The sequence below is a fragment of the Rhamphochromis longiceps genome, linkage group LG9 (genome assembly GCF_057381845.1).
Source record: "Rhamphochromis longiceps isolate RC_006_pf linkage group LG9, R_longiceps_female_GT1.1, whole genome shotgun sequence".
Classification (NCBI taxonomy): domain Eukaryota; kingdom Metazoa; phylum Chordata; class Actinopteri; order Cichliformes; family Cichlidae; genus Rhamphochromis; species Rhamphochromis longiceps.
The window spans coordinates 26,735,327-26,760,748 of NC_140565.1; the positions used below are offsets into that span (position 1 = coordinate 26,735,327).

Genomic DNA, 25,422 nt, shown 5'->3' on the forward strand with positions numbered 1-25,422 from the left:
AAAGCGAACAGAGACACATGGATGGTAAGGATAAAGCATAGATTGCACTTTCACATATGCACGCGTACACACACATGGTATCCATACAGCCTGCACTGGGCTACTACTGAGCCACTCCCAAAGTTTGCAAATAAGAAATCCAAATGAAGCAGCCTTGACGTGTTTATGTTTGCAGTCAAAGCTGAAAACATGTTTAGGTAAGTCAAGAAGCTGGATCAGCCAGTATAAAAAGTTAGTATCATACTTACTCTTTCCTAAGTGCATTAACATGCTTGGGTATCAGTTGTGGATGGCAGCAGCAGCAGCAACAGACCAGAGCAGGATGTTGTTCCTGTGTGCCCCAGCCACCTCTGCTATGTATTATACATCAAGAATAAGGAACACTCGCAAAGTTATTATCCCCAAGTAATTGGTTTTAGTAATTATCTTAGGCATGAGGACATCCAGTAGCCAGCAGCCGATCAATTGATAGTGTCATAAATTAACCTGCAGAAGACAAGCTAACAACGGGCGAGTATACGGACGACAACAAGGAGCGAGTCAGGTGAAACAGGCCATGGCTGCTCTGGTGCTCCTCTCAGCATCATTCAGCAGTGTCCCATTACACGGGTGCTGCTGGGCAAAGAGTCCCAGCAGTGCCAGCAGAGCTCGGCTGAGAGTTCAGTTCAAAGGGCTCGAGTGATGTTATCTGAAACCTGCTTCACATAAAGTTTATTTAATGCAGTCATTTTATATCAGTAAATCCAACTCTTTCTCGTTTTTGACGCGTAGAATGAAGTCAGAGAGTCAAATATTGTAAGGATGAACAAAACCTGAGAAAGAGATTATATTTATTTTCACTGCATGTGAGCGCCCTGTTTGCACAGACTGTAAAAAAAAAAGACTAACGTGACATCATCTATTGATTAGCCCTATTATGAAAAACTGACCTTGATGTTTTCAGCGTTGCCGTCTTCGTGTTTTGAAAGCGAGGTGTGAGAAACCAAGGCACCACACCTCATTAGATATTCTGGATGATCTTCCTTCTTGACTCTAATAATGACCATAATTTACCAAATGAACGTAATGGTTTATTTAATATGACATTGAAATAGTGACTGAGTCTGTAAAGCCATCAGGGAAGCGTTTTCAGAGGTCTCGGAATGAGGGAAAGACTGACTCAGCTGAGCTGGGGCTAGTAGTTGCTACAAAATCTGTGCCATGACCAGTATGAATCATTGATACAAGGCAGTACAGAGCCATGCTTTCATGTACTTTGACCCAAATTTTAACCCTACAGTCTATATGTGGCAGCAGAAATCAAGACCCATCAGAGCAGGGAAGATTTTTCCAGTCTTCAGTTGTCTAATTCTGGCAAGCCCCTGTGATTGCAGCCTCAGTTTTCTGTTGTCAGGTGACAGGAGTGGCTGTTCTGCTGCTTCAAGATTTCATGTGCTGTTTGTTCAGAGATGCACTTTGGTAAACGTTAGTTATTCGAGTTACCCTTGGCACTTTTCCTCTGATGTCTGGCATCAACAAACCATTTTAACCCAAAGAACTGCCAGTCCATTAACGAGCAGCTGAACAAAAATACCTAATATAGTGGCCATGACTTTTAGAACTATATGACAGTCTTCTTAGAAAGTTGCATCCATTACACACTAATAGCCTCTTAAGATGTAAAGCTGCAGACATGATGGCTGAAGAAACTCTCATCACTCTTTAGCTTAAGAGTGACTCTTTAAAAGCTTCACAACACAGGGAAAAGCCAGTAAAAAACAAATCTATAACGACCTGTTTGTCTTCTTAATTTTGACAAAACCGGTCTCTATCAGTGCTCATGATGTGTGAAGCGAGCTATCATTTGCCTTTCAGTCATCTCGTTTGTTTACATTAATAGTACATTTGATTTGTCAGTGCACCAAACACTTAAAAACAATTAACAGTCCAGAGGAGAGAAGTGAGACTTCATGCAGCATAGTTTCCTTTGTAAATTATTGATTCTGCCAAAACTGTCAGAAAGTAATTGTTGTAGCAGTGAAGCTGATAATTTATCAAACACACTAACAGATGGCACAGCGATTATTTTCTCCTGAACACGCAGAGGCATGTCTTCATCGTGTCGTGCAGTCGAGTCAGGAAGGATATTACACGTGTTTGGCTGATTGATCATAACCAATTCACCACTTTAATTGGAAGATTCTGGGTACTGTACAGCTGATTTGACACAGTCAGTCAAAGATCACACAGACTTGCATTAGCAATCACTTGTATACAGACAAACGCTTTCAGTATGACAGTTTCTTACAATAAAAGTCTGGATTTTCTTCTGTTTAACATGACACATGCTCTGTGTAGCTCCACATATGCTTCGATTCTTTCATTTCTGAAATGAATAAGGCTTTATGCTCTCCACAGATACTGTAATTCATAAACCATCAGGCAAGCTGTGACCATTAGGGTCACTGTTATTTCCGTTCAGTAAAGGAAAACAACCCACTCTGCAAGATGACATGTAATAGGCAGTTAACTGATTTAGGTAACCTCACGCTTAAGCTGAAATATTCATGCAGCTTCTCAGGTATTATCTCACAGGAACACATGCATAAAGGCTCTTTAATGTTGTACTTTTGTCTTTTCTCTTTGCACAGGCAGTTACTTTATTGTTTGCATTTATTGACTCTTTTTTTAGGGAGTAAATTTGTGACTTGGGGAACTGTAAGCAATTACTCCTAGATAAACAGCATTATGAATAATGGAGGCATTTCCCTGATAACTAACACACACACAAAGGCTGAAATTATACTCTGATTATAGAAAAGTCCGGAGAAAGTTTGGTAGGATGGACTGGAAAAGACATAACAAGGAAACGGCAATTTCCAAGGAGAAAGAAAAATAAGACACCGTCCAAAAAACTAATTTCAAATGGCTCCAGTCTCATTTGAAAACCCCCCCCAAAAAAACAACAGTAGGTCCAGTGCTTTGACCATGTCACAAAGCCTCATCAATCATTTGGCTTTGCGGCGCCTGCTTTTTGGCCAATAATAAATCTGGCGAGCAGTGATGTCTCTGTCTATTACCGGCACTTTATGAATCCTAGTTCTGTCTTCAGCACCAGTACCCCCCACCGATGACCCACACTGTCCGGCCTTGGGAGGAGGGGGAAAGTGGGGGTGGGGTGGCTGAATAATCAACGTGCTGACTTAAAGTGTGGGTCCTTCAAGCACAACCTCCGGGCTTGGGCAACTGCAGTGCACCAACCTCATTTCCTGCTCTGCTGCTTCACAAATGGCTCCTGGAAGCTGAACCAAAACCAAGGATGGAGATGCACTGATGGCAATAATAGCCTCGTGATTAGAGCGGGCAAAGGTCCAGTACAGTGTGCAGACTCTCCCTGTGCTCCAGTCCTCACTATTTCACCAGTTTAGCACCAGAAACATACAAAGGAAAACAACTCAGGGATGATTTTCATTTACTGCTTGTCCTTGTGATTTTTATACAACTTGGTCATTTTGCCCATTTCCTCTGATATTAGCTAATTGACAGCACTGTTTTATGTTCACCAGGTACAAGGTAAAATATTTCAGCAACTATTATCTGTATTGTCATGAAGCTAAAGCACAAACTGTCACAAAATACCAACATTTACTGTCACAATCATCTGACTTTGATTAGTTCCCACAGCAATCAAAAACTATTCACTTACCAAAACGCAGAGCGCAGGATGTTTTGTGGATATGACATTTTCACTCATGGTTACTGGGCAATGGATCAAAAAATGGCAATGCTCTGACTATTAAGTTGATATTTTTGAATGTGTTGCTAAAAAATGCAACAACTCTTCTTCTGCTTTGTCTTCTGCTTCGTGGAGGCAAAGCTGCCTTCTTCACCAGTAAAATGAGCACATTACTATTAACACTGGTCTAACAAACCTGTTTATCTCACACTCTACCTTCATGTGTGAACAAGACATAAACTCCTCTGGCAATCCAAAAGGATACTGGCCTTAGAATTGGAGATTTGACTCTCAACCTGGCTGCTTCACTTTCAGATGTAAACACCTTGGCGAAGATTACCATCTGATTCGTCACTGTGTGCCAAAAGCACACACTGAAGTGCCGTTTTGAGATTCCTAAAGTTGACATCCTAGCGGCACCTTGAGATCCTGCATGCAGGGATAGAAACAGAGTCCACCACACACTGAAAATATAATGGACCAACACAGCTCTCACTTTGGTTACATAATAACCTAATGGCTGGAAGTACCACACCATTACCTTGCACTCACATATGAGCACATACAGGTTTCCCTGGGACACAAGGTTATAGGACTTCTTCAAGGGAATGAGAAACAGTCTGGACTTATTTAGCCTTAGGTTGCTTCTATAGAGGGCTTCACAGTGTGTTTCTCATTCACCCATTCACAATCTTACAAACGAATAAAACTCTGTAGTGTCAGTGGCTTAATGATGACCCCCCTCCCATGAAGCCTAACGAGCATTGGTCCTCTTGAATCTAAGGCTTGACATTTGAGAAAACAAACATACAGAGAACTGAAAACTAGAAGTATGAGATTGTTCTTTGATTTAAACAATTTTTTCCCACATTGAAACATTCACATCACTCTTACAAAATTATATGTCCAACACACACACAAGTAGGTTGTGTAACAACTTACTCCAAAGTACACCGGTTTAACAAAAATCCCTCCTTGCCAAATACCACATATGAAATATTGGACGAGAACCCACGTGCCCACAGTGAAATGTGTTACGTGTTACATAAGCGGTTAATAGGCTTAATTTCCTGACAGGTAACCTACATACTGCTCTGCTGCACTCTGAGTCGCTAGTCTCTACACCGTGAAGCATCATCCTTTCGCACTGATGCTGCGCTGACGAGATAGCTCGACACACGTAAGATGGCTGCATGATGGCTGAATAATCCTTTCTGCATACAGTATGGAACTGTGCATCCGTCTAGTTTGATCCGACACTGATTTTTTTCAGTCAGTTTAGGTCCTGCATGTTTTGTAAAAGCAGAAATATTACCTTAATTTTCCAACAAAAAGAAAAAAAAATCTCTGGAACACAGTTTAAGAAACAGAGAGTCTTACCTGAAATGAAAGAGGCTGCTTTCAGACATGTCTTCAGTCCTTTACAGGCAGATCATTTGTGAAATGTGTTGGGATTCAGAGTAGTGCAAGGGTTGAGAACAATTATGTTGTTGAAAATGAAGTGCCACTTGCAAGCAAGTCATTCAGCTTTGTCTGCTCTAGCCCACTCATTAAACTCTGGAATATTACAGATATCACTGCATTGTGATTTATTCATTTATTTTGGTGTTATGCAGAAATAATGAATATTGTGCAGTATATGAAAGCATAGTAGTGATTGGATAATCACAATAAACACTTAAAAGTTTGGTTAGAGCAAGTTTTCTTTAACATTACACAACTTTAGTGACTTTGACGTCACATTACAAAGAAAACTGAAGCATAAATGTTCATAAAGATTGGGCTCAATTTCTCCCTTTTATGCCTTTTCTAGAGCATGCTGCTTTAAAAGCAGCCATAAACATTTGTGTGGCCTCAAACCTCTGCTCATGATATGTTGGCCTGAAGGACAAGCAAGAATTCATTAGGTTTGATTGACTGATTGATAAAGATATTGATAAGTCCCATCTGACACTTTGTATGTGGAATGTAGGAATCGATACCGCTCTCATGATATTGGTAGCCATGAGTGTTGCACCACCATCGTGTCTTAGTGTTTTATTGCTTTATCCTTCAAGCTTCTATTCCGAAGCCACAGAAATGTAAATGTTTATGTAAATATCTTGAATTTCCTGTCTATTCGTTGACCTACATAAGCCCAATGTCTCCGTCCACCTATTTTGTGCACTGCTGCTAAAGTAATTAGTAGAAACAGTGTCACAGTGTCCCATTCTCCCTTCATTCGCTGTACTAATCACATGGACATACTTGAAAATGCTGAGTGGAATAATGGTAGGACACAATCAAGGGAAATCAGAGATCACTTCAAGGAGATTTAAGGAGTGACGCTCTGATTGTTGATGCCGCTGTCATGCAGATCAGTGGATGGCTGGCTGGGTCTGCAGCACCCGAGTCGACTCAGTCTGTGAAGACTGATTGAATAAGGCTACTGATGAGGCTATTGTGACCGTGGGTACGTGGTGTGAATGCATGACAGGCTCATGGCTGGCGTCAATGACTGGCCGCCATTGTGGCAAACCACTGGGCTGTGACTTACCCAGCTGTGGTGCACACATATCATGAAGCACTGAAATGAGTATTGGGATTGTGCAGTTGATAGAAAGATCATTAGGCAATCATTACTACAATATACATGCATGCTGCTCAATTTGGTCAGCCTTTGTTCAGCTGACCTGACAACCTTGCTCATTATAACATTAATGTGCATAGTCTGGGACACTTTTACTGCTGGGAGTCACATGAAATTAGACAATCTCTAATTGCAAATTGGTTTCTTTTGCTATCATGCAGGCAAGCACACCATGAAAACTGGGGAACTGCAGCACAACCTCAACATATATAGCTAATCTAAGTATCTCATGAGCTTCGTGAATGGATTTATTGAAGGCTGTAGGATGTGAATTGGATGAATGACAGTCTATTTATAGCTGCCTTTGATATTCAGACATTTAATTTTCATTTTGATCTCCTTAATCGGACACAGTATTTCTTTGAGACATTAGCACCCTTTGCAACTCTACAAATGCTAATTCGAGCTATTCACAGAAAGCTAATAATTATGTTGAATTATTAGTTTTCTATAAATATGCATAAGACTTTTACCACAGTGTGTATACTGGAAGGGTTTGATAGATATCAAATACTTGGTTCGGTGCTTTGAGTCAAATGCTAAACTTCAGCATGCTAACATGGTAATTTATCTAATTTATGCTAAGTCATGTTGTTTACCATCTTAGCCTTCTGTCACACATGCTTAGAGACTGTTCTAAAACCCACTGGTGCCTACTTATGCTAGGGAAAATGGTCATTCTCCAACCAGTTAATGGTTAGTTTCTGGCAGTTGAGGCTCTTCGTGTTGTACCAAAAACATGCTTGCGATTGCCTTGGTTGCTAGCAGACTTCTCTGGTCAGTGCTAGATTGCATGAAAGATGCCAGCTTGTGTGCAAACACTGGCCAACTACTTACTAATTAGTAATGAAACTGTGACACAAAAAGAGGCCATTGCATCTTTTAAAATGTGTAGATTTCAGCAGTAAGACACATCATTGACCTTGAAGGTGATTGGTCACTGTTTCGAAGATGTGTTGGCTAGTGTTTAAACGCTAGTCTGGATCTTTCAAACAAACTTACAGGCAATTATGGCAATCTGTTAGCAACCATAATAACCAAAATGTTTTGGTACAGTGCTTTGTGACTGATTTCACTAAACAAAAGCATAAACTTTGTGTGTGGACCTTTAAAGTTTGTAGTTGAGTCATTTATGATATATGGAAATACATTTATGCCTCTTTGACAATACAAGTGTTAAATATATTATTTTCAACTTCTAATGACTAAATTTAAGAATATCTCTAATAAATAAAACTAAGGGTATATGTATGGAAACACAGCCATTAAAAAGTATTCCTATATTGAATATAATGTGGTCATAAATTACTTCAATTCTCCCCTTTTTGTTTCACCATGGTTTTCAAGGTGAAACAAAAAGGGGAGAATATATTAAAGGGTTAAAGGCTGACTTCATGATAGCACTAAATAAATAAAAAAATCAAATAAATATAAATCAAGTCAAATAAACCAATAAGTTAAATGCAAGAAAAACACTGCCATCCCCAGAGGCATGGTTAAAAAGTTTGTGGCCCAGGAATCTCAGTAAGTGCATTAAATAAAGTACACACTGTGAACAATAAACAGCTTTTGACCACGCTGTTTGCCCACTCCACTGTCATCCCACATTAGAAAAACCAGAAGGGGTTCATGACCCTGTGCTGAACAGTCCCAGCCATGACTCACCATCAAAACAGAGTTTGTCCTGTTCACCGGTAGAGAGGAGTTGCATAACTTGGCAATGCAAATGCCCCGCTTTGCGCTTCAGTATTCATATCTATCTATCAACAATTCTGTCTGTGATTTTGGGAGTTTTTGTTATAGCATCCCTTTAAGCCGTGGTAAAAGTTGACTTGACTTATATAAAGGATGACATCCAGAGAAAAAAAGTTCTGATTTTACTTATAGCTACACTCCCATATTACCTGTTACAAATGCCTAACATTAAAAGGCTTAAAAATATACCCATATGGCCTGGTTCTCCATCCAACTGCATATTGGAGCTTCATTAGAAGCTATGAAATTCAAGTATTTTAGTACTGAGATCTGGTGACTGTGCCTGAGGCCATTTTAGTGACATGTTCAGGAAACCACTTTGACATTACCGGGCTTTTCACATGAAGTGCTGTCCTGCTCATCAGAAGATGGCTACACTTTGGACATAAAGGGATGGACATGGTCAGCAAATGCTGCCATCTTTACTAGACTTGTATAGTCCCAAACAAATATGGGTACATATACAAGTCTTCTCAAGATATGATCTCACACATATGAAAAAAACTATAACAGCAACTGATAGCAAGAATGCCAGTTGTCCTTAAAACCTTTCATTATCTGCAGATATATTTATTTATTTATTATCCTGTGAATCTATAAAGGCACGTATAAGGGAACATGCAATGTGTGAAAACAGACAGACTGGAAAACCCATCACTGTGAAATTAACATGTGTTATCAGAACAAAGGTCAAGTTGAAGGAAAGATCTGCTGCTGCTAATTTGATAAAAATCCCTCCTCCATGAAAAATTGCAAACACTCATCCTATGAGAGAAATACCAGAGATGCTGTATGTTACACATCATCACGTCTTTCTTTCATTGCCTTTTCTGACTGGCTTTCTACTGTCATCATGAAAGACACTCGCATTTGCCTCGCGGCTAAACCTCACATCTGTCTGTGTTTCCAGATAATACGACAGCTCTGATCAGCGGTTAATGGCCAGCGGCATTTTAGTCATTTCACTCCTCCGCTTTCTTCGTTTTCTTTTAAAATAATCTACGCATTTTTTTCCTTATCATTAAACCCCAAAAGACCCAGAGGACCTGCAAATGAATCACTCATGCTGAAATACATCTGGGGACAAACAGCCACCGCTGAGATGATGCTGATTCGTGTGGCGTTTGGATGAAATCCAAGCTCGTCTCTGAAACATATTGTGATGCATTCACTGTCTAAGTTGTTTGTCTGCATGTACCCAGTCCCCTTCAAATGATTTTTTTTCTCTTTTTTGGCCCAAAGATGTCTGCTTTGCCCTGCGTCACTGCACGAATAACCAACAGGATTTAAGGGTGGGGTTGGGGTTCCTTCAAGCTGTCATTTTGCGTGTTCTTCTACGTCACAAGCATCACCTCTTAACACCAGTTTCTATGGAGAAGAGGGTAAAAAATAGTCTTTTCTGGGGTTTTTTCTTTTTACTTTTGTGGGAGAATGCAGATTAACAAAATGTCCACTGTTTGTGCAACTGCTATCACAAAAATGTGCACAGTTGGTCAGATATTAAAAGAACCTACAGCATATAACCATTCATCATTTTTTTCACCCCTCTATCTGTCTGAGGACACCTAAGGGGTACAAACTAAAAAAAAAAACATGGAGTTGCTCTGACCCTGAAAATAGAGGTCACACAAGCTTTATATATTCCATTCAGTACAAAGAGGCAGAGCCATGGGGGCCTGCCACACAGGAACAGTTCATTTTAAATGTCCTGCAAACACCGACATATATCATGGATGTTCCGCATATGTTGTGACTGAATACTGCCATCCTGTTTCTTCAGGAAATAAACGAGCTTGAGGCAACATCATGACTATGTCAGCGTGATGTCCTCGCAGTACCATCCCTTCAGCACCCACTGGCTACATCGAAGGGGCTGTCTTTGCCCAAAATGCATTCAGAAAGGGGAAGATGAGGTTTTGCTTTATAAGGCCAAGCCTGCTGGATACCCTCAGAATACATTATGCCCCCCTCTGCGCTTTTAAGCTTGCGAGACTATTATCCAGCAGCTCCCAGTAAGTTCTTATCAGTGGCAGCCAGATGGAGAGCGCACCAGCAATACCTCAAGACTTGTTGATCGAGCAGTGCTGCCAGAAAGGCCGTCATTGTGGAGCGGTTCTGTGGTTTGAGATTAGCATCTTGGCTTTGTTTCCCCCTCTACATTTTATAATTGCTAAGAGAGGTCTCGTTAATGATTGTTCATTGGTTGGATTGATTTGTCAGCATGGACAGCTTGAAGGAGAAGAAAACTCTGGCGTTGCATTTTTTATGGTGTCCTTTTTAAAGCATTGGTCCACGTTGTCTTGTCCACACCTCCACATATTTGGCTTAATAATGGGATGTCACACATGTCCTAATAGCCTATCAAATGTAATCTAATCAACTGCAGTATGAGAAGATGTTCACCGAAGGGCTGTCTGCATGATAGGTTTGGCCACACAGACACCAGTACACACTGTCCTCTAGTGCTTCTTACCACTAGTGGCAACTCATCCACGAGATGTCCTGCAGTAAAGAAAGATTAGACATAAAAGCAGGCAGAGCAGAAATATGCCGAGTTAAAATCTGGAGATAAAAATATGATTGCATGTTGACATAAACTGATGCTGACTGCTCCACCGGCAAAACCATGTCACTGCAGAGAAAAGCACAAGAATAGGCATCCACCAGTGCGCAGTCTCTGGTCTCTACCGAAGGGGTAAATACCCACAATGCACTACTTGATGCTTTTGTACTGAGTCCGCGTCACAATGGTGCTCTGACCCACTTTTTCAGCAGCCGGCAAGTTATTTTAGGATTTCATTAGCGGGAACATCAAGGGCAAATGAAAGGTGAAGAATCTCGTACCCGCAGTCAAATGAACTATCATGTTCTTTTTTCAATGGAATTGGTTTGAGCGTCTGTCCTGTTTTTATTGTGCAGCCTGGCTGGCAAAAGAATTGCAACCACATTTCAACCAGGTTTAAATGCAGGACCAAGTAACTTTGATGACAAGCGACGAGTTGTCAGTTATGGTTACATGTCCTCAGGGAGAACGTGTCACCCCTCCTCCTCAAAAGCACCAGACACCACCTGGAGACAAACTGAGTAAATAAACACATTATAAATAAAATCGTAAACTTAAATAACAGATTGTAGTCTGTTTTTTTCTATCAAGAAAAATAGTTCTGATCTAAAAAGGCATAACGATTTTCTTTTCTTTTTTACTCTTTTAGGAAATTTGCTGTCATGTTGAATCTTTTCAACTGCTCAACTCCTCATTAATGCAAATATCTAACTAGCCAATCATGCGGCAGCATCTTGGTGCATAGAGGCATGCAGACATGGTCGAGACAGTCTCCTGACATTTAAACCAAGCAACAAAATGAGGAAGAAAGTGCTTCGAGGTGAGAAGAAGGCAACAGTAACCACACATTACAACTGAGGTATGCAGAAGAGCCTCTCTTCTGGTTTCATAACAGATGAAACATTGAAGCAGATGGGCTACAGTTACAGAAGACCACACTAAGTGTCACTCCTGTCCATTTCTGCTGCACAAGCAACATAAAAGCACAGATCCTTCTCGTCTTATCGGTTGGGTCATGGGGTTGGTGATGTGATTGGTACAATTTCGGCTCCTTAGTACCAACTCAAAGCATAGTTTCAGGGTTTTCTAGAACATGGCAATGAGTTCACTGTACTCAAACAATCCAAGCGAAGAACCAAATTGTAAGAATGGCACCTCATGTTCTTACAACAGAGTGGATTATAAAAACATAACAGGGTCTCAATGGCAAAGGTTAAAAGTGATGCAAACACAGAAAACTAGTCTTTACATGCAAGACCCATGAACTGGGTGTTATGCACACGCTGTTACTCATTTTCATTAGATTATCATAGCACATCATTTAAAATCTGTTGAGACCTTCAAACAATAGGCCCGGCACAATACGTTACTCAACATCTCACAATAATCTCAGTAATTATGATACTGATATTAAACTCGCTGTTTTCAAACCCTATTTTCACCAGTCTGAGTGCTTTAGCTCCATTACAAGCCTCGTAATCCTTTATATAACATGTCTGAGGCATTTATTATGCAGCAGGTCTGAAACACCCCACCATTACAACAACAAAACATAACCCCGGCCCATTTGAACTCGCCAGTTCAAACACATTTTACTTGCACCATTAAGACTGTGATTGGTGGTTATTACAAGCTACTCTCTGTCAGAACGTCCAGATGCTCTTTTTGTCAAGGTCAGGATTATTGGAGGTGGACAGGGGAGGAGGCGGGGGTTTAAATTTGTACCCATCAGGCACTTGGAGCCTCCGCAGTGACGTGGCACCTGCAACCAGAAAAAGGCACAAAATGGAGTCCCAGCTGGCCTCACATGAGTGTGAGTCAAAGAGCCGGGGGAGGAATGGAGAATGCTTCAGGCTCGATTAGTCCCACATCGTATTTCCATCTTCTGCTCTGAGCTCTGTCACCCCGAGTCATTAGCACCAAATTCACAGTTGCCATTCTACAGCATTAGCTGCTGCACGATGTGGCCTGTTTTTTTTGGGGGGGGGGGGGGGGGTTTGAAACGTGCTGATCAACCTTGGAGGCAAAAAAGATATAGTCATCTACCTCAACAACATCGTGCACCTTACTCGCTCTCTGCAGAAAAGCTGCCTTTACACCTCATCTCAGTGATGAGAGAGAGCAGAAGTGACATTGGCATGCCTCAGGAGGTGGGAAGAGAAGAGTGCTGGCAGGAGATACACCCACCCTTTTCCACCTTATGCGTCTGAGCAGACCAGCATGCACCTGTCCCTTCTGGCTGTACACAGCCTGAGAGAAACTTCAGGTCGCTTGCGATTGCCTCCACTGCCATGAAATATCCCTATGCTGTCCAACCTTTGAATCGGGATAAAAAGACATAAAGAAAAGGATAAAAAGAGATGGAAGGAGCAACACATAATTGGAAATGACTGAATCTGTGCATAACAGAAGAGGGAGTATGCTGGGAGGGAGGAGGGATGTGAACGATAAGCAGATAGCGGGCGTGAGAATGGGAGTGACAGTGACAGAGTCCAATGCAAAGATAAACAGCCTGGGTGCAGCCCCTGTAATGGCTTTGCACAAGTAATTTGTCACTCCATGTGAAAAGCAAACAGCAGGAAAGGCAATGGCAACACTTTGCACTGACACTTAAGATTGGCCAAGGATGTCTCACCCATCTGTGTACAAAACTGGCTCGGCCTATTCCTCAAGAGCGAGAAAACACCTTGAAAACGTCCAGCCGCATTTCAGTTGACGAGATTATGTCAGGTTCATTATTTTAACTGGGTTTAAATAATTGTTGCTCCCTGGCTGAAGAAATACAGATTTAATAGGAGTCATAGCTTCTTGGTACAAACGTCTTTAGACATGAACAGAAACATAACTTAAGTGAAATCTGTAGTGTTTTAATTCCTTCTTTAAAGGCAGCTTTTATATCACTTGCAGTATATGAAACTCTACATAATGAAACATATTTTTTACATCTTTAAAAGGCTTGAAAATGGAAATTGACCAGCCACCATTTTGAAGTAAATGACAAGCGACATAAGCTGTAAACATAATTTAGCATGTGAGCACTGCCATCTTGTGGCCGTTTCCAATACTACATGCATAAGGAAAAAATATTTGCATCAATAAAAAGCAGGTGCCGACATTTTTCATTATAAATGAGAATATTAAAAACATTCCTGAGCCATTGAGGCATCAGCATAAAGAAATAGGGAACAAAACAATGCTGTGCAAGTCATTCAAATCCAGCAGTTCATTTTGAAACAAACAAACAAAGAACAGAATTTTGTGAAGGCATTGTGCACCATCTCAATATATTATCACACCAACCATTAACCTATTAAAATGCTCTCTGCAGGACCACCCAGCTGCGGCAGGTGAGAATGCAACAACCTTGACCTTTTCCCTGAGATGGGCAGAAGCTCGCCGTTGGCTTTCATCTGGTCTATTTTCCTGGACAGGTCGGCGTCGCTGTCAATGACCAAAGTGCACCTTTGGGCGTAGCTCACCAGAGTCTCTTCCCCTTGGCGAAAATTGCCAACCAAGGAGACCATGTCTTTACCCGCCAGGTGGAGCTCGGCAATTGATGCCGTGTTGGCGATGGTGTTCCGGTCAATTCCGAGATGGCGGAACGCTTCGCTCATGCTTTTCTTCTTGATGAAAGCGGACAGGACTTGTTTGTAGCGGTGAATGACGTACTGGACTCCGGTGGCTTGTGGAAATAGATGACAGGTTATGAAATATATGAGTTGCTGTTGCTTTTTATTAGTTTTAGTAACAATCTCAACTCTCACTGGACACACATACAAATAATTCATGCATATAGTTTCAGCCTTCCAATTTTAATTGAAAGATTTTATTTTGAAAACAGGGAAATCGTCTAACTCACTGTAACATTTGTTTATTTATTCCTATAATTTTTAGCATTGCTTTTAGGATTCACTAAGCCTTCAGCTGCTAATATCCACAAACAAATCTTAATTCTGTTACTGATGCACTGATACCACCTTTGGGTACTTAACTATCCTTTGTAATAGTATATGACGTTGAAAATGTCACCTGCATCAGTTTGAGTGAAGAATTAATTTTCTGTTAATGTCCTTTTTAGTAAGTCATACACCTACAGTAAGACTGCAGCTGATAGGTGGGAAAACACATCAAACTTGTGTTTTTTAACAGCAGCTAATTATCTGCAGTGTTGTCTTTATGAAAGTGTGGTTATTATGCAGAACCTGCTGACTGCTTTTCATTTGCCTGCTCAACCAACCAGTTACTGCTGCCTTAAAATGGTGATGCTGGAACAAGGCTTAGGCCTGATTCAGACCTAAGTGAATCTTTCTAGAGTCTACAATGTTGCCTATTTAAGTGCCGATGACTGTGCTGGCATTTATGCTTGTGTGCTATATTACGTGTTAATTACCAAGTGATCATTTCACTGTGTTTTATATGTGGCGACAGATGACAGAAACATGTAAAATACTAGGACTTTTTTCCCCTCCTGGGTCCCTGCGCTTTGTCGTGGTCCGTTTTTTGGGGGGGGAGCAAATACATCTATCCCTCAAGTTTTTGCCACTTCTTTGTACATTCCCTCACATTCTGATAGCTTCAGCAGCCTCCCTCCAGGAACCTGCTGACATTTACGAGTCCTTATATTGATGCTATGATTATTAATCCTTAGTTTCAGACAATGATTGTTATTCTGCCACTGAGAAATTCAAAAACTGTGCACAAAAAAAAAAAAAGAGCTGGAAATGCATAAAAGCAATCGATGGTACAGGACGGGCCAATCACAGAAGTCACCGACTGCATCAACCTGATGTGTTGTTACATTTCAAGGGCGGTGCAATTCAGGTTAAGTTGTGAGTTACGGCGTATGGTCTTACAGCAGTTTGTAGTTATGACGTAGCTACAAGTAGATTTCCCACTGAAGCATAAATCCCCAGTTACAAGAATACATATAGCTCATGAGTGAAGCATAGGACCAATGAGTACTGATTATACTGATGCATCGCTAAATTCTAGTCAAACTCAACACAAGACTGAATTATTACCCCTTTTCCTGCTGTAGTCCCTCCCTTTCTTTGATCTTTTCTTATCCTTATGGTGTTTCTTGCGTCTGTGTTCACTAGATGCTGCAGACACTTCCGATGAGTCGGATGCCTCAGAGCCGCTGTCGCTGCTGGTGGAGGAACTAGAAGAAGCTCTTTCTCTCTTTCGAGATTTATTTTCTGAATGCTGCACTCTGCTCAGCTTGGGAGCTGAAAAAAGACAAAAAAAAGCGTATAAGAGACAGTATGATAAATAACTTTGTGTGCACGATAATATTATACAGTATATGCTGTATACCTTAGTAGCGTTATAGTAACATCAAAGTTGACCTGGGCAGTTCAACCTACCAAAACATACTATCGATCTAACAGCTAGCTGGCTAGCTGTTAGATCGATAGCCAATTGATGCCAATTGTTACTAGCATCATTCACAGCTAGTAACAATTGGCGCAAAGCAACATTGGAGCAACCGGTGGTTCAGGGGGCTGGGAAGCTCATCTTGTAACCGGAAGGTTACCGGTTCGATCTGCCGATCTGTCTTGGTCGTTGTATCCTTGGGCAAGACACTTCACCTACCGCCTACTGGTGTTGGCCAGAGGGGCCGATGGCGCGATATGGCAGCCTCGCTTCTGTCAGTCTGCCCCAGGGTAGCTGTGGCTACAACTGTAGCTGCCTCCACCAGTGTGTGAATGTGAGAGTGAACGAATACTGGAACTGTAAAGCGCTTTAAGGGTCTCGAAAAGCACTATATAAATGCAATCCATTATTATTATAACATTATTCAGCATAATATAGCAATACAGGATCAACTTAAATAAAATCATTTATTTAATTAAAAACAACAGTTTATTTAAGATGCTTTATACAGTAAAGATACTTCAGTATTATAGAGAAAACCTCAAGAATCATCTGATCCTCATACGAGCAGCAGGTGATGATGGCTAATGATGGAACCACAGGGGAACAGCTAAGAGGCAGTGGGGCAAAATATCTGCATCTTTTATGTTTTTTAAATGTAGTTCTTCAAGTAAAATAACTATAGACCATATAGAGGCAAGTGAAAGTTTTAGACTAGTTCTCATAAAAAAAGGCCTGTAGTACAGTAAAGAAACAGTATACTTCACTTCAGTTACTGACTTTCAGTCACAGGACTGGGGGCAGCAAACGCTGGCATGGAGCGGTTACTTGTGAGGTTTTCAATCTGGCTTCTCAGGAACTTGCGGTCTTGCATCAAATCCTCCACCTGCCTCTCGAGAGCAGCGATGCGTTCTTGTTTGCTCTCCAGCATGCACTGCAGCTTGGTGATGGTCAGCAGCACCCTCGGGGGAAGACCCTCTACTTGGGAAGCAGCTAGAAAAGACAAGACAGCCACACAAAAGAGGATTACAAGCACACAAGTTAAACTTCTATCATTTTTCTATCAGTTTTTGTCTGTAGAAAGGATGGTGTACTTTTCAGGCAGTCGTTTCAGTATTTGTTCAGGATGAGAAGATAAAATCAAACAAATTATTATCTATTTTCTTAACTATCAACATGTTTACATCACTGCTAAGCCAGAGGCTGATGCTGGCTCAGCTTAAAGGACCATAACCATAAAAAGTAAACTACATGAAGCAGCAAATACTGTCAGAGCTTCCCATACCAGACATGGCACTGCTGGGTGTGTTGTCCTGAACAGCATCTGCTGATGCTCCCGTTTGAAAATTCTCCCACTTAATGATACGAAGGTCGTCTTGCTCCTGCTTTAGCCAGGCAGGAGAGCTGAGGCGCTCTTTGGTCCTCACGGAGCTGGAGTCGATTTCTACACAGGGCGAATAACATGACGGCTCCTGATGCCAAACAGATGACATCTCTTCAAACCTGGAAAAGGACAAGAAGGGGGTATCATAAGCCAAAAAGGTCAAAGGCTAAAGGACAGAATGATGTAAGAGTTCCTATATGGATGACACCCCAGAGAGAACAGGTTTTTCACCAATCAGAAGATTGGCGGTATAAATGACACCTCACCTGTACAAGTGCCCATTGGGAAGACAATGAATCTCAAAAATCACTCCTGATGCATTTATCAGTGAGTGTGATAGATTAAGTGCTTAAGCCTCAGTCACACAGTCCTTTAGACCAGGTAGCATCCCCCTGGCAACCACCAGTGATAAGGGAAAGGTAAGGTAGCACTTTAATTTGGTTTTTTTAAGGCAAACATTCGCAGTGTAAAGTTTGTGTTGCACGTTTTAGGGTTGCATTATCCCATGGTGAGTCGTTGCTGAGTATCTTCATTTTCCATGCAAACTATGGGTAATTTGCTAGTGACCAAAGAAAGGAGGTTTTTGGTGCAGCAGCCTCTTTTGACCAATTTCATGTAGCAACAGCCAGAAACCTCCAGCAACCACACACCAAGCAATAGGGGAACACTAGCCTGTAGGCCTGCTGAGGCCTTTAGTACTGGTGATGACTCCAGTACTAAACCTAAAACAACTTTTACTGTGTCACAGAAATTTCAGTCTTACATTAATGCAGGAGCATAGGGGTAATGCAATATCTGGAGAAACATTGATTAAAACAACAAAGCAACTGAGGAGTTTTTTCAAAGTTGCAACAGTACTGCTCAGGAGAAGACTGAAGTGCTTCTAGGGAACCAGAATCAAGTTACAAAGGCGTTTTGATGTCACTGTAAAAAGGGCTTCAACTTCTGGAAAAAACAATGTAATGTCAGGGACTCATGTGTAGCCACAGAAGGTGCCTCGTCACATGCACTTCTTTACAAAATGTCGACACATTTTAAATAATATTTACTGGTTTTGAGAGTACTATTCAGCAAATGTAGTACTTCCTGTGCTGTTCAACGGGGCCATGCTCAAATGTTAACTAGTCATTACTACAGAAAGAAACCAGGATTCTTTGATTACCAACAATCTTGAGTTTGACTCTGCAAAATCATCTGCAAATTTCTGTTCATGGAGATTTACAGGATGCCACTGGCAGTGATTTTTCTCAGGACTGCAGCTGTATTTTTTTGGTTTAATTAATGGATATGTGGACTTCCTTATGTTACTCATGTTAAATGTGACCACAGTTTAAAATGAAGAGGTTGGCCTATGTGCAAGTAATCCCTGTGAGCCAAGGTTCAGCCTCAGGTTCCAGACAGCTCTCGACACTCAGGTTTTCATTGTTGGTTTTACATGATGTCAGCAAGAGATGATACAAAGTGAGAACAATTCTGTACATTCGGTAAAAAGTTAAGACAGTGAAGCATCATGAGGTTTTTGGACTGCCTGATGCATAACACAGTTTTAAGAATGGATCATTTAGTATTTCTTTATTGTTCAGAAAAAACAAGCAAATGTGATTTATAACCATGAATAAAGTCAGCCACCCTCTGTTCCAGCACAAAGCTACAGGTTCAAACCAAAGGATTACTCACATGTGGTGGCTTGCATTGTTACAATGTTTACCATCAACAGCTCTCTGCAAGTAAACCTGCACCAAAGCTGTATCCATGGCAACTTGATATGATCTTGTAATTAAGCGATGTGTATCTTGTAATTAAGAGATGAAGATCTTGCAATTATGAGATATTTTTAAAAGATGCAGATCTTCTAATTATGAGATGGTACGTTAAAATTACGAGCTACAGAAGTCATAATTACGAGATAACATCACCAGTTCGTGCAACGTGCTACTGAGCAAATGAAGGCTTGATGTAAAACTGAAACATGACTCAAAGCGCTTTAGTACCTGAACAATGCTCACGCAGTATGACGGCCCTCTACGGCCTCATTTAATGCATGGCTGGCTGCATCAAGAGCTGTCACTCAAAATTAACATAACAAAGGCGATATTACTATCACGCTGTAGGTCATGCACAGCAGGCTTTAGTCCATACGTAGGTCTGAGGCATATAGTTTTAGCTGCAGTCAGGTTTACTCTGAGAAGAAAATAGATTTTATCTTCTAGATTCACTTGTAAAGAAAAGAACATTTTCCAAATTGTATATAAGGATGCACCCAGTTTTAGAAGTGTTGATGACTGAATTTGTCATCTGGATGAAGGACTGAAACAACTATTATTTATTAATTAGCAATGCTTAAAATAGCTTGAAACAAACTAATAAGCAAATATGACTTTTGTATATTAAATAATGAAAGAAAATCTGTTTATGCATTATGTTCATTAAAGAAAAGATGAACAGGATATTTTATTCTTCAATTATGATCTCTGTCATTCATAATTCTAATTTACTCACTCATAATTACAAGGAAAGGTCATCAGATGCTTGATTAGAAGTTTAATTATTATTATTTAATTTACCTCTATTTTAACATAACATTATACAGGATACCTGAAGAAGTTAGCAGGGTTTTTTCCATGTAGAATGACTCATGTGGCCTCTCATGGAAAACAGCCACATAATAGTTTCTGTTTCCCATCATCGTCATCATAACAGATCCAGAGGTTGACAGTGAGTCTAAAACATAGAGGTGCAAAGTTTTCCTCTGTGAGCTGACTGTTACCAAACATGGGAATGGTCACACACGGACTTTGTATAGTGAGAGTCATAGTTTAACATACTAACCTGAACGTATATGGCCACAATTATTGGATAAAGACTATTAAACAAAGATAGATAGAGATGTGGCAGATTTTTCAAGAAAAACAAACGTGTTTGCATACACTGCATAAAAAGCAAACAAAGAAACAACACAATAAAGTGTATAAGAAGAAGAAGTCACCACAACCAGTATGGATCTACATATTTGAGCTGGCCGAATATCTTAACTTCTACACTATTGAATCATTCACTACCAGAAACCAACAACAGTTTCTAAAGGGTAAAATTAATTTTGAGTAGAACTGACTTCAGCTTTTTGGTTCAACCCAAATAATCCCTGTTTGTCATGTGGCCCCTTGGGAAAATTACTGCCCACCCCTGGTGTAACATCACAAAAACATCTATGCTAGTGTGGGCCACAGTCCTCTGGTGGGATATGAGGGTACTGCAGGTAGGCCACATATCTATTTTCTTCTACATATCCAGTACATGTCATGTCAGTAGGTGTCATGGAGAACTGGGACCTATCCCAGCTGTAATAGTGCGAGAGGCAGGCTTCACCCTAGACAGGCAGTTGATCCACTGCAGGGGCCACAGTCATTTACAATAAATAAACTTTTTATTTGGTTTTCTGAAATTCAATCAAATCAAATCAAATTTTTATGAAATGTTTCTACTGTTCTTCTAAAGAACTTTTGATGAAGGTTTTCTAATTTTATTTACTGGGTGGCCGAAGATGTTCACATTTCAAACTATGTTCAGACATCGATGTTCAGACACCTTTCATGGATCAGTGAAGGGTGCTTGCTACTTTTTCTGCTCCTGAATGAAACACTAAACAGCACTATGAGATCTTCAATCCAAATTATGAGATAATCTCTTCTGTGCTAAAACACTGAAACAAAAACACTTAGTTAAAAGCACATGTATCATTAGTTATTGTTTTAATCAGTAGTTACTATGAATATCCACAGTGTGTCTTTTGTCCTGTGTCCCTCCTGTTAACCCCCATTGGTTGCAGTAGATGTCTGCCCCTCCCTGAGCCCTGCCAGAGGTTTCTTCCTGTTAAAAGGCAGTTTTTCTTTCCCCCTGTAACCAAGTGCTTGCCCACAGGGGGACTTTGACTGTTGTGGTTTAATTTAACCCTAATATTGTGGCATTTACCTTAAAGTGGCTTGAGGCAACTGTTTTTGTGATTTGGTACTATATCAATCAAATTGAACTGAATAGGTATAAACTGCAAAACGTTTATATGACGTTTATCACGTCTGAAACACAGTAATAATGTATGAGGAATAGCGAGGAATAGCAACTTCTGAGTATCTATACATCAGAATAATGCACTAAGTGCATTAATGGAACCACTAAGGTATTTTTATCCTCTATAACTGACGTCACATTGATCAGAAATTGAGTGCAGTTAAATAAGTAAGTGACCCGAGTGTTAGCTTTTCATGACATCAGTGGGTTTGTGGGCCTTTGGTAAATGATTGATGATTAATGATTGAAAAAGATAAAAAACTAAACTAAAAATAATCTGTCTGCTTTACTGCTGCAGTGAGCATTGCTTTTACCTTTGTGCAAAGGCCTCGTCATTTATTAATCAAGAACCATGAGTTCATAACATATCACACATTACTACACTCAATAGGAGATCATGAACAAAGCACAAGTTAAGCATTGATTGATTATGTCCTAATTTCTGCTTCACTACAGTGTTATGCTGTTTTTCTAATTTTTTATCACTCATTAGCATGAAATGTACTTTGTTAGTCAGGAGAGGTTTCTGAATCAGACACACCTTTGCTGGGAAGATGTGGAAAGGAAACTCCAGGTGGAAAATATTTCTGAGTAATGCAACAACGCTCCATCTAAAGTGATGTATGTTTTAAGCTAAATTCTAGTGTTTACTGTCACAAACTTCTGGTAGCAGTTTCAAATGCGGCTCAGCCTCCTCACATGCATAAAACAAACAGCTGCTTCTGCAGGTAAAGAAAGCTTTGTTTACCATTTCTACTGTGGCACTTACAGTGGGATCAAATATCAGAGGCTGCCTGCAACACATGAAGACGCACACCCTGTATTTACAAGACTTTGAAGGGTGAGCTTGGCTCTGTGTTGAAACGATAAAAACTCTTAAAGGTAGGAGGAAGAGTGGGTGACAAGCTATAAAAGAGATGTAAGTAACATGACTTGTGAGTTTAGACACTTTTCTCTTTACATAATGAATTTTATGCCACCAAATGAACTCAAAATTGGTTTCTATCAATCAAACTTTTTGTCTGAAAGTAGCAAAGTGTAGCATGTACAATTATGCACTGAAAACCAAAATGATCTAATGTCTTTTTAATCTCTCTAATGGTTTAAGATGGTAGTGAGACTTGCTATGATGTATGGTTTGGAAACAGTGGCACACAAAAAAAAAAGAGCTGGAGGTGACGTAGCTGAAGATTTTCAAGGCTAACATTTTTACTGGGAATAACCAGAATGGACACGTCTAAAAATGAGCGCTGCAGAAGGACGGCTCTGCTGAATGTTTTGGAGACACAGTTGGAGAGGCAAGGCTGAGATGGTTTGGACATGTGCTGAGGAGAGATAGTGGATATATTGGACAAACAATGTTGAATAATAAACTGTTTGGTAGAGGGATGAGAGGAAGACTACAGAGAAGATTCATGGATGTAGTGAAGGAGGACATACAGGTGGTTGGTGTGACAGAGGAGGATGCTAGGGATAGAGTGCCATGGAGGCAGATGGAGTTGAACTTAAAAAAATGTAGATACATACAATTTTCTGTTAGAAATATGAAGCTTTATTTGCTGGAAGTTGGGCCAAAACTGAAGCAGAATTTCTCATCATATCTTAAACCAGTGAGGCCAAAACATTTCCCATAATGCAACTGAGCAGCACCTTTCAATTTCAGTTGTAGCACATTAATTCTGTTTAAACACTGTATAAAAGTCAACCAAAAAAGAAAAAACAAAACAAAATAATGAAATCACAACACACTGACTAAATGCTAAGCAAAAATAGTTCATCATACGTCTCCATAAATTCCTGCACCAGCAGACGCCAATCGTGAGAGACTGGACAAATGTCAGTGGTTAACGTTTGTAAGAAAAATCCCTTTTAATGAATGCAATATATGTATATATTATTTTAATCGTCGAAGGCTGGGCCAAAAAATGAAGCAGCTATGTCAAACCTCCATTGCCCAGAATGCAACCAAACTGTATGTTTTGTATTAAAACATCTTGAAGCATGCTCAATCATCCAGGTAAGTAAATCTCCAAAAGTTGATTCTGTTCATCTGAGACTGAAGAAGTCACTGGATGAGTGACGAAACGTTTCTCCCACTGAAAACGCTACGTCCAGATGAACAGAATCAATATTTGAAGATGCATTTTTTGTAGTTGTAATCAAAGTCCTCATTGTATAATTTCTCTCTTGCAACTTTTGTGGAAATACTAAAGTTTTGTGATGTTTGTGGCAATTTCTTCTAACCTCTTGGCCAGATCTCTCTGGAAAGAGATTCAGTCTCATCTCAATGAGACTTTAGTATATGTAAAATTAGCACAAAATTAACACAGAATCACAACATCATGATAAAAAACTAATGACACATCTGCATTAACTCCTGCATTAACTCACGATGATTCAGAATACTGGCCTTGTATTTACTAGGTATCTGATCTATACCAGTTATCGATCGATAATTTGCAGTATTGCACAGTATTAGTGTAAGATGTAATGGCTGCAGCCACAAGATAAGTGGTGCATTTAGGTGCTCAATTCCTTAATGCAGTATATCAAAATGACAGTAGTTTATCTGCTTGTGTAAACTGGAGGAAGTGGACATCACTGCTTAACTTGGTGTTTCCATGGAGATGTTGACTAACTCTTTAACAAGCTGAAGCACCAAAACACAAGTAAGTGAGTAAGTGCTGCAGTGATTAATCTGAGTCCAAAAAACACATTAATATCCGTGAGGTGATCCTAAGCTACTAAGAGAAAAACATGGGGCTCAATGCAGAAGGAAGACCAATGTTATTTTTTTTAACCTCTATGTTAATTACAGAAGCATAAATGTGTTCGGCAACAGTTTTAAATAAGGATATTTAGCATGACAGAAGTTACAAACCTTATAAAACACACAAAGGTGCAACGTTTAGAAGACTACACAGGGCTAAACATGTCTCCTTGCAGTGGGTTTAATTAGCTCCTACCAAGATGGATGCTAATGACTGTAATTACCAGCAAAAAAAGGGGAAAGGGGAGCAAGCAACAAAGCCGGTGAAACACGCGGGACAACGTACCTTTAAGAGAGTCCAGTGGATAAAAGTGGAGGTGATAATGTCGTCCTGTTTGTCCTGCTGTCAGCTGAAAATTCACCTGGAGTAAATCACTTGGTTGGAGGGAAATATAAACAGAGACGGGTGAGAAAATGAGGGAGTACTGTAACGTGCGTGTCTGGCAGAGGGGCGGGGCCATGGAGCTGCCTTCAGGTGCTCCACAGAAAGTCAAGCTTCTCGTAACTGTAACTTTGATTTCAAAACTGTGGCGCTGTCGTTTCAGAGGTATAGCCAATGTAACTGGTTGCAAAGTTCTTGAAGTAACAGCAAATCATTAGTAGAGCTCCATGATTATAAAAAGCAATTTCTGGATGTAACAGTTGGAGTGCGAATGTTCTATATATCCAATATGTACCTTTTGCTGATGAGTTGTACACCGGATGCCCTGACTTGTGTCACCAGCTGGAAACAAACCAGACCTTTTACTTACCAAGCAAATGTGTGTTTTCTCGCCGGCTGGATTACAATGTATTAAATGCATTGTTGGACGTTGTTAATAATTAAATAACAATGGTGTTATATTACTGGAACAAAGATTGAAATGGTGACTGAATCAAATTTCTTACTAGCAGATCATAAGCTCTCTTGAAAATATAAGATATGGTGAATCAAATCTCTAAAAGCATTTTCTTTTTTGAATCTTGCTTTATCTCAGTTATTGTTCTGAGCTATGGGATAAAGCATATGACCTTAATTTGAAAACCTTAAAAAAATTATAGAAAGAACAACTAGGATAATAGCCGAGATGGGTTCAGGAGATCCCACCAACAAATTGTTTCTGAGTTTGTAAAACTTTAAGATGTGATTGACTTGTGATCAAAATTTGATTAATCATGTTCAAAG

The 25,422-nt window shown here is 40.1% G+C and overlaps 1 protein-coding gene across 1 annotated transcript; it reads right to left on the minus strand.

Annotated features, from left to right (window-relative positions):
- Positions 1–13,508: 13,508 nt before the first annotated feature.
- On the minus strand, positions 13,509–24,707 carry LOC146662450 (uncharacterized). Its single transcript, XM_085417827.1, has 5 exons — positions 24,544–24,707; positions 17,324–17,541; positions 16,819–17,031; positions 15,684–15,890; positions 13,509–14,344 (listed from the first exon to the last, which is right to left on the minus strand). Exons 2-5 carry the CDS (start codon positions 17,529–17,531, stop codon positions 13,965–13,967), a joined length of 1,008 nt encoding a protein of 335 aa, XP_085273953.1. The 5' UTR covers positions 17,532–17,541; positions 24,544–24,707; the 3' UTR covers positions 13,509–13,964.
- Positions 24,708–25,422: the final 715 nt, after the last annotated feature.

Excerpts from the sequence above, each read along its gene's own strand:
- LOC146662450 (XM_085417827.1), bottom strand. The coding sequence starts at position 17,531 with ATGTCATCTGTTTGGCATCAGGAGCCGTCATGTTATTCGCCCTGTGTA. Across the intron at positions 15,891-16,818 it reads CCCCAGTCCTGTGACTGAAA|CTCCCAAGCTGAGCAGAGTG; the intron begins GTCAGTAACTGA and ends GTCTTTTTTCAG. Across the intron at positions 14,345-15,683 it reads GGACTACAGCAGGAAAAGGG|CCACCGGAGTCCAGTACGTC; the intron begins GTAATAATTCAG and ends TATTTCCACAAG.